General features: G+C 63.9%; 1 protein-coding gene across 1 annotated transcript; it reads right to left on the reverse strand.

The window, feature by feature from the left end:
• Positions 1–9,365: 9,365 nt before the first annotated feature.
• GADD45B (growth arrest and DNA damage inducible beta) lies at positions 9,366–11,634 on the reverse strand. The gene is made up of 4 exons (XM_016163568.2): positions 11,346–11,634; positions 11,158–11,259; positions 10,563–10,785; positions 9,366–10,307 (listed from the first exon to the last, which is right to left on the reverse strand). The coding sequence occupies exons 1-4, from the start codon at positions 11,387–11,389 to the stop codon at positions 10,194–10,196; spliced, it is 483 nt and encodes a 160-aa protein (XP_016019054.1). The 5' UTR covers positions 11,390–11,634; the 3' UTR covers positions 9,366–10,193.
• Positions 11,635–11,942: the final 308 nt, after the last annotated feature.

The raw sequence follows: 11,942 nt of genomic DNA on the forward strand, positions 1-11,942 counted from the left end.
GTAACAGCTTGATGCCTAATCCCTCCCCCCAAAGGCACACAGCCCAGCCTGTCCTTCCCTAGGTGAACAGGTAGACTGAGGTCCATCTGTGTTGATGGAACGCTCCTCAGCAAATAAAGAGAAACAAACTAACCCTGGGAACACTAGGAGAAGTGAGAGAAGCCAGACCCACAAGGCCACACAGTGAGTGTGATTCTGTCCGTATGACACAGCCGCAGAGACAGAATGAATTCCTGGCTGTCAGGGGCTGAGGCAGGGGCCCGGGAGAGACCGCTAGTGGGGAGAGGGCTGCTTTTGGGGGCGATAATGTTTTTGAATGAGGTGGAAGTGGTGGTCACACGACTCTGTGAATGCACTAAAAACCACTGCACTCGACACTTGAATAGGGTGAATTTTATGGGATGTGAATTACATCTCAATTTTTTTTTTAAAAAAAGGAACAAGGTGCTTATTCGTGCAACGACTCGGCGGCGTCTCTACTACACTGTGCTGATTTTGAAGAACTGATTCAAAGGCTGCCTGCCGTGATCCTGTTTGTGTGACTTTCTGGAAAATGACCATCTCTAGGGACCGAGCAGACCCGTGGCCGCAGGGGCTGGTGATGGGGACAGGGGACTGGCAGGACGATGGACCTGTCAGTGTTGACTGCTTAAGGGTTACGGGACTCCATGTGTCAGGACTCATCAAAGTGGCTAAAAAGTATGAATTTACAGTTTTTAAGGTAGACCTCCATGAACCTGTTTAGAAAAATCAGTATAAGGTGTTTGAGAAAAGGCCTCACCCCTAGTAAAGAAACAAGAGATGGCGACGGTGTTCTCGCCGCTGGTGCTGGTGTTGCGTGTGCAAGCTGCCCCGGCCTCTGAACCCGGATCCCCGAGTTAGAGCTTGGATGCTAGGGACCCCTGGAGCCCCGGGGCTTCCTGTTCAATGCACACACACACACACAGCCCCACACACAGATGCACACACGAAGCATGCAGACAAATACCCAGAACATACAGTCACACAAACCCATCCACGCACACAATTATAAATCCTTATACGTACACACAAATGCATGTGTGCGCACACATGGGCACCCATCAAAATATGCACACACATGCTCGTACACAAAACCCCACATACACGTAATTACACCCACAAAGCACACAGGTGCACACTCATACACACAAAAATGCACAAACGTATGCCACCTACGCATGCACACCAAACGCACACACTCGCCTTCTCTCTCTCTCCCCCTCTCTGTGCCCCAGGCAGGCCAGGAGCCCAGGAGTCCCATCTGGAGGCTGGGCAGGGAGCACCTGCGGCAGGAAAGCGCCCACGAGTGTCTGTGTGTCGCGGATTGGGTCTGTCTGCTGTGTGTGTCTGTCTGCAAGGCGGGTGCTTCTGGGCTTCACTGGCTGTCTGCAGGTCGCAGTCGGGCTCCCCTCCCCACTGCAGCCCCCCTCCCAGCGTGGTCCCCCACCTTCCTGTCCGCACCCCGGGCATGCAGCCCAGGCCTTGGGAACCTGTTTACGGCTGCCAGGGAGCAAGCAGGCAGAGGGGCCCAGCCGGGACATCTGCTTGTCAGTGTCCTGGGCCTCAGTTTCTCAGACTGTGACCCAGAGGGGTGGTTTCTGGGGGTGCCCCGCATCCTGCACTGCCCTGAGCCTACCAGTCTTCTGCACAAAGAGCCCAAGCCCTAGAAGGGACTGACACGGTGGAAACTCTGGGGGGGACGGGGGCACCTGGTAACAGATGTTGGGGGGCGGCGTGCAAGCACCCAGTGGCCTCTGATGGGAAGGCCAGGAAGGGGTTGCTGAGTGGACGCCAGCGTGCGCGTGTGCCCACAGGTGTGTGCAGGTGTGAACTTACCCGCCCCCCCGACATGCGGGTCTAGAATGCCCATGCAAGGACCTTCTTGTCGTTCCCAGATGTGCGCATGCCCAGCGCATGTAGCCGCTCAGTACATGGTTGCAAAACGATGTCTTCCTTAATTCGAAGGTTGATGCCACCGTCAGGTACGAGACACAGGGTGAACGATGCGGACAAACGCCCGTCTCTGAAGCCTCGGGGTGATAATGGACCCCTAGGTCTGTGGCCTGTCCCTGTGGTTCACCGACAAGCTGCGTGCACACACGAGCACGCATGTTCGTACGTGGGTGCGTGTGCACCGGTCCAGTGGCGGCTCCCGTGAAGGCATGTGCAGGCTGGGGCCTGGCCTGTCCCGGCCTTGCCCGCCGCCCCGCCCCTCTGCCGAGAGTGCCCGGGGCCAGGTGCGGCCGGGCGGGCCCGGAAACCTCTCCCAGCTGCTGTGCCCAGTTTCAGGGAAGCCACCCGCTGGCGTGCTGCCCGCAGAGCTCGCCTGCCCTTGCACCTGTCCCCTGGGCTTCCAGGAAGGCCCTGGGCGGCCCAGCCTCCAGCCCTGCTCAGCAGAGTCCCCCGCCCAGACCGACACAATGGCGGGGGTGTGGGGCCCACTTCCTCCCGCAGCTTCAGAGCCCCTTGCAGTCAGAACCAGGAGAGAAGCGAGCAGAGTCTGTGGGTGAAGCCACCCGAGGCGTTCGCTGGGGACCCTTAGGTTTCTGCTCACTGGGCGCTGGCGGGGTTTCTGCGCAGCGCTGAACTTGGCAAGGGGTCGCGCTGTCCTGAGGACCGCACGCGTGCACGTGGGAACGCAAGCGCACGCAGTAGGGTTTCACCGCATGTGGGTGCTTGCACACGCCAGGACGTTCGGAAGTGTGGGATGTCCCCGCTGATGTCTGTGCCCGGCTCAGCGGGTGCGGGCACACGCTCGGGAGCCACACACACCGGGTGCCCGAATGTCAGTGTCTGCAGGGGGCGTTTGCACTCATGAGGGCGTCCGCTTTCTGTAGGTGCTTGTAGGCGGGCGGGGGCCTGCGGCGGGCTCGGCGTGGGTCAGTGGGGCCGCACACAGTAGGCGCTGCGCGCACACAGGCGTCCGACACAGTGGGCGTCCGCGCCCAGCAGAGGAGCTGCTCTCGGCGGGCCTGGCTGCACGCGGCCGGTGGCGGTGCGGCCCCGTGCCGCTCAGCACGCGCTGGGTCCCTGCGCCCCGCGGCCCGGCCTCCCCACCCCCGCGCCCGGCCGGGCAGGTCAGGCGGCTCCGGCGGGGCAGGGAGGCTATTCCCGGCGCTGGCGCGGCGCCCGGGCCCTGCGCGCCAGGCCGCCCCGAGAAGGCGCCGCTCACAAAGGGAGGGTCTGTGCAGACGCCCCGCCCTCGGCCCGGCCGCCCGCCGCCAGGGGCTGGGGGAGGGAGACGCCGCCGGGGCCGCCGCCGGCGCGAACCCCCACCCCCGGGGCGGCCGCAGACACCGCGCCTGGCGGGCACCAGAGGGAGGCTGGCACCGCCGGGCACGGGCGGGGGTCGAGGGCCGACGCGGGGGGCCCCGCGCGCACGGGCCGCTGGTGAGGGTCGGGACCTGCGACGTGGAGGCCTGGGGGGCCAGGCCCCCGCACTGCGCCCACGCGGGGACTTCTCTGTCTCTAGCACACTCCTCTGTCTCCAATTATCCAATTTAGGGCCGGAGGAGGCCGGGACTCCTGCCCGCCGGGGCGGAGGCAGGGAGGGGCGGCTGGGGCCCGGGTCAGCGCCCCTCTCCACCCCCAGCGTCTGGGGGGAGGGCGGGGTGGAGGGAAGGCCGCACGAGGGTTCCCAAGGCCGAGCGTTGAGCTAAGCGCTTCCGTGTATTATCTGGCTTCACGTCGCCACGTGGGAGGGCGACGAGACTTTCCCTTCTATGGATGAGGAAACTGAGTCACGCTTGCCGCGCGACGCTGGCTAGCAGGCCGCCGAGACGAGATTCGAATCCGAGCCCTGTGGCCGTCCCTCCCCGAGTGGCCCGAGCCCCGCCCCTCCCCCACCGCCGCTGTCCCCGGGCTGCGCGGCGCGCCTCCCCACGTGGTCGCGGGCGCGCGCTCCCTCCCGCGTGTGCTCGCCCCCGTGTGCGCGGGGGTCTGCGGCGGCCCCGCGACGCCCCTCACCCCACCCCACCCCCTGCCCCAGAGCCTGGGAACCTCCGGCGCTGGGAGGAGGGGGCTGGGTGGGAACGAGGAGGAGCGAACAATGGAGGGAAAGCCCAGGGAGGGGCTGCGAAAGGAAACCCCCGCCCCGTGCAGATGGAGCTTCTGCGGGTCTGTAACGTGTCTGCCGGCTCCCTGGCCCCTCGTCCTTGGGGGAGGGGTGTCGCCAGGGCTGTGTGTCACTCTGGTTATCTGCATCTCTGGAGGCGATTGCCGCTCGCCCTGGGCCCCGGATAACCGCAGGCCTGCAGGCCTGTTGGTCACTGGCATGCCCAGCCGCGCGGGTGCCCACTTCGTGACACCTGGGTGGGGGCGGGGGTGGTGGTGTCCGAGGCCCGTCCTTGGCACTCCAGGGGCCACAGTCCCCCACTTCCCAGTTCCAGCACACAGAGCCACACTCCCTGACTGCCTCCCCACCAGTGCGAAGCCCTGCCCTAGGGCCGCCCAAGCGCCCTGAGGCCTGAGAACCGCTCTTCAGAGGTGCTACACCTACCTGTCCCATTGGCCACCTCAGAGTGGCCGAGAATCCCAACAGCCCACGGCTCTCCGCTGAGAGTGGGTGCCCCCAGGTCTGAGGACTGGTGGCCGGGCAGGGGGGTTGGGGAGGAGCAGGACACGCGATGAAGAGAGGTGTCCGCGGGCCTGTGTGCCTGTGTCGGAGGCGGGCCGGCCACCCCTGGCCTCCGCGTGTGCCCGGGAGTGCGTCTGGGTGTTTCTGGGGCGTGTTACGGGTGGAATTGTGTCCCTTCAAAAGATGGGGAAGTCCTCACGTCGGGTGCCTGCGAATGGGACCCTACTGGAGGCAGCGTCTCCGCGGATGATCAAGCTAAGACGAAGCCACGGTGGTGGCCCGATCCTGCAGGCTGGAGTCCTTATCGGGAGGGGACATTCAGACACAGACGGACACAGACCATGTGCAAACACAGAACGACGTCTCCAAGGCAAGGACTGTCTGAGGCCGCCGGAAGCGAGAGGGGCCGAAGAGACACCCCCTCATGGCCTCAGACGGTCAGAAGGGTCGGCCCCGTCCACGCCTTCCTCACAGACTTCAGCCTCCGGAACGGGGAGCCCACACCTTTTGCAGCTGGAAACAGCCCCGGTCCCCGGCTCTTTGTTACGGCCGCCCTAGGAAACTGCGGGGGTCTGGGGGGTAGGGACAACTGAGTGCGTGTGTGCACACCTGTCGGTAGGTCTGGGTACCTGAGTATAGGCTGTGCACGTGTGCAAGCACACGTGTGTGCCTGCATGCGTGCATATGCCGTCCGTGCCTGCAGCTTGGAGCAAGCAGGCCTCGGCCCACCAGCCACACTGCCCCCTACCCCCTCGCCCCCCCATCCCCCCACCCCCGTGGAGGTCAGGCCAGCCCCCTCACTTCTCAGGGGGCCGCAGAGCTGCAGGGAGGGGTCGCGGTAGAATTTCAGGACCTTGGCTGGTCAGTTCCGGGAGCCCAGGCTTGCTCTGGGGACTCCGGGAATCCAGGCCCAGCCACACGTGCACGTGCATTGCCACCACCCCACGCAGCCTCACGGGCACACAGCTGGACAGGCAGACGCGAGTCCAGGTGGGAAGAACCGTAAACAGTGGCATCCCGGCTCTCAGCAACAGCTAACGCTCCCCGGGGCCGCCCACCATCCTGAGGCCTGGCATGCTCTCCCTGGTTCAGTGCTCACGACGGCCCCAAGAGATGGGCACCCCACCAGGGTTCCTGTTGGGTGCTAAGACACGTTGGAGAGAAGACTGAGTCCAAACAGGTGAAACATCTTGCCCAAGTGCACGTGGCCAGCCACCTCCACAGGGCCGGGCTCCAGCTTCCCTGTGCTGAGCAGGGTCACTGTATCTGGCCAAGACTCAGCCCTTGGCAGGCCAGCATGTGTCCTTGAGGGACAAAACAGTCTGTCCCAGAGAAAGGAGGTCACTGATGGGTCAGTCTCTGGTCGTATGGAACTCAGGACTCTGGCTGGAGTCCTTATGCCACAGGCATTTATGGCGTGCCGGCTGGGTCCAAGGCCCTGTGCTCGGCCACGCGGGGCCCAGGGGGAGAAGGACAGACCCTCTCTCAACCCTCTGGAAGTCTGCAGCCTAACACGGGACACAGACAAGAAGCCAGCGATGGCAAGGGTGGAATATGTCATTAAACACGAGACAGGTGCCAGGAAGGGAAGGTGGGAGGGGCTGTCTGGAGGGCTTCACAGAGGAGGGGGCATTCCAGACTAGAACAGAAAGGGGAGCCCACGTGAGCCAGGAGGGGGAGGGTGCATTACCCTCTAAAGGAGTGAATTTTACGGTATGTGAATTATATATCCATTAAACTCAAATATATAAAGCCCTCGCTCTGAATCCCACAGGCCCGGCTTGGTCCCTGGTTCCGCCACTGTCTGGCTGCATGACCTTGGGCAAGTCACCGGACTTCTCCGTGCCCTGCGTTCCCTTCCTGCAAAAAGCAAGCGATAAGGGCTCCCACCTTGCAGGGCTGTGCCAGGACGAAGAGAGAACGGGCGGGAGGCCAGCCAGGGCACTGCCAGCCGCGTGACGATGGTGACGTCGCCGCCATATCTGGCTGTGGTCAGCTCGGGGAGCCCAGGGCCAGGGGCGTGTTATGTGCTCTATGACAAGCTCGCCAGGCCAACCCCCCTTCCCCAGCTAGGGAGGGTTCTCGGAAATAGCTAGCACCCTGCAAAGCCCCGAGGCCTGGAGGCCGGGAGTCACACGCGTGACCCTGCCCGTGTCCACGCTGGCATGCGTGTGCCTGCGCGGACGTCCGCTGGGGACCGGTGTGTGTCTCTTCAGCAGCCGTGGGAAGGCGGCTCAGGGGAGCGAGCTGGCGCAGGGGGTCGGAGTGCGGCCGGGGCCTGGGCCCTCTCCGCCTGGGTGTGCAGGGCCCGGAGCCGGCGAGGGGTGTCTGGCGTTTGGGGAGCTCTCTGCGCGGCTCTGAGTGTGCCGAGTGTGCGTATAACTGTGTAGGGGGCGTGTGCCCGCGTGCGTGCGGGTCTCGGGCCTGTGGGTGTAGCCGCGGACAGAGGCGGGCACGGGGGCCCGAGGCGAGCGTGCACCCCAGTTGCCCCGGCTGCACCCTCCTGCTGCGGTTGCGGTGCCTCCTGGCACCCAGCCCCCGCGATGGGAGCCCGGGGGGTCACCCGCAGCTGCCACTGAGCCCTGGTGACCTGTGGCAACTTCTCGCTGGCCCAGCATGAGCTCTGGGGGGGTTGGGGGCGGACCCGGGAGGAGGGTGCAGTTTGTTGCCACCCATCCCCCTGGGTTTCCCCCAGGGGCTGACTCGCCAGCCAGGACAATTCGAGACTCCTGACCAGGGAGTGGCACCCCCACTCGCCCTCAGCGGGACAACAGCGCTGTCCTCGCGGAGCTGAGGTCAAGGCTATGGCTGGGGAAGCCCAGCAAGCCTCGCGGCCCTCCTCAGCTCTGCGAACAGCAGCCCGGGTTCCGGCCACCCGAGGGCTGGGCCAGGAAGTCTTAATACTTTCATCGATGAGGAGGACGCCGGCAGTAACAGTAAGAGGACAGACAGCTGCTCGTAAGAGCCACGGCCCTCTGCGTTCATGCTGGCCACCGGGGAGAGAGTTTGGGGTCCCGGGAAGTCACGCCCCCCTCCGAGCCTTCAGTTCTCCCACAAAGTGGATGAACCAAGTGTCAAACGTTTGACCAGACAGGATGGGAGCAAGGCCTCTGAGAGGTGCTGGGGCCCGAGGGGAAAGGAAAAACCTGATTTGCTGATTTTATCTTGATTTACAATTGTGTTGACCACGGAATTTTATCTCTTTTTCTCGTGCCTTAGAGTTTAAAAAATAGTGCTTGAAAATGTTCTCTCCCTTGCTGACTGAGGATTTGGGTTCAGGGAAGGCCGTGGCCCTGGCCTCGCCCTGGGCTGGGCTCGGCTGGCTCACCAGGGTGGCTTGAGAGGCTTAGAGATGGTTCTGGAAATGCAAGGCCATAATAATAGTGCTGATAACAGTAGTGGTGGCAGTAATGATGAGTCTTTCCTATAATTTCTATGTGGGAGGCATATAAAGAAATCTATATGTCTTTGAACCTCAACGATCTATGAGTAGGTAAATTATCCCTATTTTGCAGAGAGGGAAACTGAGGCATAGAGTGGTTAAGGTACCCGCCATGGGCCACACAGCTGGAGTCCCACCCATGCCTTGTAGCTCCTTGGGGCTCAGGAGCCTGGGGGCTCGCCCCCTTTCTCATGCATAGTAAGCGGTCACGTGGCCCCTCTGGCTGGCTGGGGTAAGGCTGGGGACAAAGGGCCAGCAGGAACTAGCCTGAGCTCCAGGCCACTGCCGTGCAGTCCCTGCAGGTCACCAGCTCAGTGGGAGATCCCTTGGCCTCTGCTCCCTCTCCCCATGTCCCACCCCTGAGCCTCAGGGGGCTCCCCCTGCCTGGCCCCCAGCTAGGGTCTTCTCACTCCCCCTGCAGGGATTTATTTCCACCCCCCTTCGCCTACCCACTCCCCCCCCCCGTACATCCCCCTCCAACCCACAGCGTTTGGGTCCCTCCACTTAGCATCCCCCCTTCCCCACCCCTACAGGCAACCCTCTGCCCCCCCCCCTCCCAGTTCCTTACTCACTCTGGGCTCTCCTCCCAGCCCCAGAGGGGATCCCCACCCCTCCCTCACCCTTTGGAACTTCCCCCTCTCCCTCGCCTGCCCCACCCCCCGCGGGGCTCCCCCAGCCCTGTGACTCCCAGGTTGGTGGGGAACCGCCAGGGGTTTTCCTCACACGCCCACGTGGGCTCAGTGGAAAGGTCGTGGACTGCGGGCAGGACGTCCCCTCCACCACCTGCCCAGGTCCCAGGCCAGGTTGAGGGGCAGGGGAGGCACAGGGCCCAGGCCAGGTCGGGGTGGGGTTGGGAAGGCTGAGGCCTGGGCAGGAGGGTCACTGCACGCAGCCGGAGGAGACAAGGAGGCTGGAGGGCCCTGCAGTTTCGGTCAGAGGCAAAAGGCAGCAGCGTGCCAAGCCCAGCGTGGCCCAAGCAAGACTTCCTGGGGTATTTTTCTGCTTGTTGATTTTAGTTTGGGGAAAGAAAAAAACTTTTTCTCTTTGGTGCAGTGAGGAGGCCCATCCTGGACAGGAGAAGGGGGGGAGTTCCTTGGGGCTCTCCTTGCTCTTCCTGCAAAACCCGAGCCCCCAGAGGCAGCAGGTGGTGCAGCCCACTCACCGTGTGGGCGCAGGTGCCCCCTTGACCTCTCTGGACCTGGGGCCCGCGGTGGCGGCGGGGCAGACAGGGGGACTGCAGCGCTGGGGAGGGCTTTGGGTCTGTATGTGCCCGAGCCTGGGGTTGGCTCCCGCACAGCCAGTAACAGCAGTGGCACGGCGGCCAGGTTTCGTAATAAACCGGTCTTTTAATTGCTACAGGGCAGGAGGAGGGAGAAGAGAAAAAAAAGGAGGCAAAGATTTGTTGGACTTGGGTGGCGCCGGCTGCAGAGAGAAGAGGCACTGTTTTTGCGAAGGAGCCTGGAGCTGCTAACAGGGACTTAAGTAACATTTCCTGGTGAGCCTGCAGGAGGGGGCGGGGCGGGGCGGCTGGAGCGTGAGGGGGGCGGGGTCCGGTCCCCCTCGGAGGCGGCACAGACACAAGAGCCCAGAAGCTTTAGAAGTTTATTACAAGGCCATCCTCAGAAGTAAGAACAGACGCGTCTGTGAGCTTCCCGTCTCTCCCAGTGGTTCAGGTCACAGTGCAAGTAACAAAATAGATTGTCTCTTTAGTTTGCAAACCGGGAGTTCATGGGCACCAGCGGCCCCAGCTCCCAAGTCCCGAAGGTTAGTCCCGGCGCGCTCCGCGCCCTCGTCGTCCACCAGCGCCCGCTGCAGACGTCAGCTCCAGCCTCCAGAGGGGTCGGGGTGCCGTCGGGCTCACCCCACCACCGAAGCGTGGAGGCCAGGCCTCCCCCACTGCGGCTTCTGCTCCGTCGCGAGGCCCGAGCGCCAGGGTCCCCTCTCCTGCGGGCCCGGGGCCCCCTCTGCTCCTCTCGCAGCGGCCTCGGCGGGCGCCGCTCCAGGCTCGCCGCCCACGCTCTCCCCTCTCCATGATTCTGCCCCGATGGTCTCACGGGTTGGGTTGTTTGGGGAGGTGGTTCTGGGGTGAGGGGTCAGATAGTTGTTTTATTTTTTTTGTGGCAGCTACTCGGCAGGTCCTGATGCCACGGGGTCTCAGCGCTCCTGGAGGGAGATGTAGGGCACCCACTGGTTGTTCCCCCGGCTCTCCTCGCAGTAACTGGCCACCTCCACCAGGCCCTGGCTCTTCCAGGCGTCGGTGTGCGGGTTCTGTAGGAAGAGAAAAGACGGGGTTCAGTGGGAGCCCCAGGAGTGGGCAGGGAGCCTCCCTCCCCCAGGGCCAGCGTAGGGAAAACAGGCTGGCTCAAAATAGCAAAATAGCTCGCTGGGTGACGAGGCCGCTGCGGGCTGCCCACGGGACATGCCGCGCGCGGCTGAGCTCTGAGCTGGTGCAGGTCCGACTTTGTTGACAAACACGGGGCCAGGTGCGGGGGCGGGACGGACGGAGGACCCCGCCCAGCTCACCGTGACCAGGAGGCAGTGCAGGTCCCGGGCCTCGGCGGTGCCCTGGGCCTCGTCTGGCTCGCCCAGCAGCTGTGCCAGGCGCTGCATGCCGGACACCCGGACGATGTCGATGTCGTTGTCGCAGCAAAAGGACTGGATGAGCGTGAAGTGGATCTGCAGGGCGATGTCGCCCTCCTCCTCCTCGTCGATGGCCAAGAGGCACAGGACCACGCTGTCAGGGTCCCTGAGGGGCCAGAGGAAGGGGACGGGTCAGCCGAGGGTCTGGGGAGGGGCCGCCAAGCTGCCGGCGGTTTGCAAAAACAAAGAGAACCCGCAGGTGTGCATGCAGCTGGGGGAGTGGGGGTGGGGCACGTGCACGTTCAAAGTATTAGGGAAGGGAAGGCAGGGACGCACCGACGCGGGGTGCTTGCAAATGATGCACTGTCAGAATATTGCAGCCCCCCCCCAAAAAAAAAAAAAGCTGACAGGTTCTCCATCCACAGTGGGGATACTTGGGGAAGTCCCGGCCCCGCGCAGGAGATGGGCGCAGCAGAAAGCGTGCAGAGCGGAGGGGGGGTCCCCACCCGCGCCCAGCCGGGGACGGGGTCTGACTCACACATTCATCAGCTTGGCCGACTCGTACACCCCCACGGTGAGGCGGTCCTGGCGCTGCGCGGCCACCAGCAGCTCCTCCACCGCGGCGCTCACGGTCTGCATCCTGGGGCAGGGGAGAGGGGGTCAGCGCCCGGCCGGCCACCGGGCGCCCGAGCCCCCGTCTGGCCCGGCCGACCTCAGGCTACTTACTTCTGCGCCGCGTTGTCGCACGCCACCAGCTCTTCCAGGGTCATGTTGCAGTTATAATCCACAGTGGAAAGCCCCTCCGCGACAGTGTCACTGGAGAAAACGCAGACCCCGAGGCTGGAGAGCCCGAACCCTTCCCACGGAGCTGGAGCGCTCGTCCTAGACCTCCGGAAGGCAGCGAACTCCTCCCCCGAAAAGGCAGGAAAAAAAATTGCAAAGTCCTCAGCAAGAGTAATCCAGGCGGCGGCGCACGGAAAGAGGCGGCCCAAGGTTTCAGCGATCTGAGCCCGCGGCCGCCGGCGCTGCCTTTTATAGACCGAAAAGCACGGGGCGTGTCCTCTGCGGTCGTCCGCCCCGCCTGTGACGAACTCACAAAGGCGATTGGTCGGCGGCGGGGAGGGGGCGGGGCCCCGCGCGGGGGCGCCCCACGTGGGGGCGAGAGCCAGGAGGAGGGCGCGGGGGGAGCGAGAGTGCCAGAAAAGAAAAAAAAAAGCAGAAGTTTTTCTCCTGATTTCCCGGCAGCCGCGCCGCGTTTCGGGGCGCGCGCGGGATTTCCAGCGCGCGAGGCGGCCCGAACTTTCGGGTGGGGGGGCCTGGAAT

This window comes from Rousettus aegyptiacus, unplaced genomic scaffold, assembly GCF_014176215.1.
Source record: "Rousettus aegyptiacus isolate mRouAeg1 unplaced genomic scaffold, mRouAeg1.p scaffold_m13_p_16, whole genome shotgun sequence".
Lineage (NCBI taxonomy): Eukaryota > Metazoa > Chordata > Mammalia > Chiroptera > Pteropodidae > Rousettus > Rousettus aegyptiacus.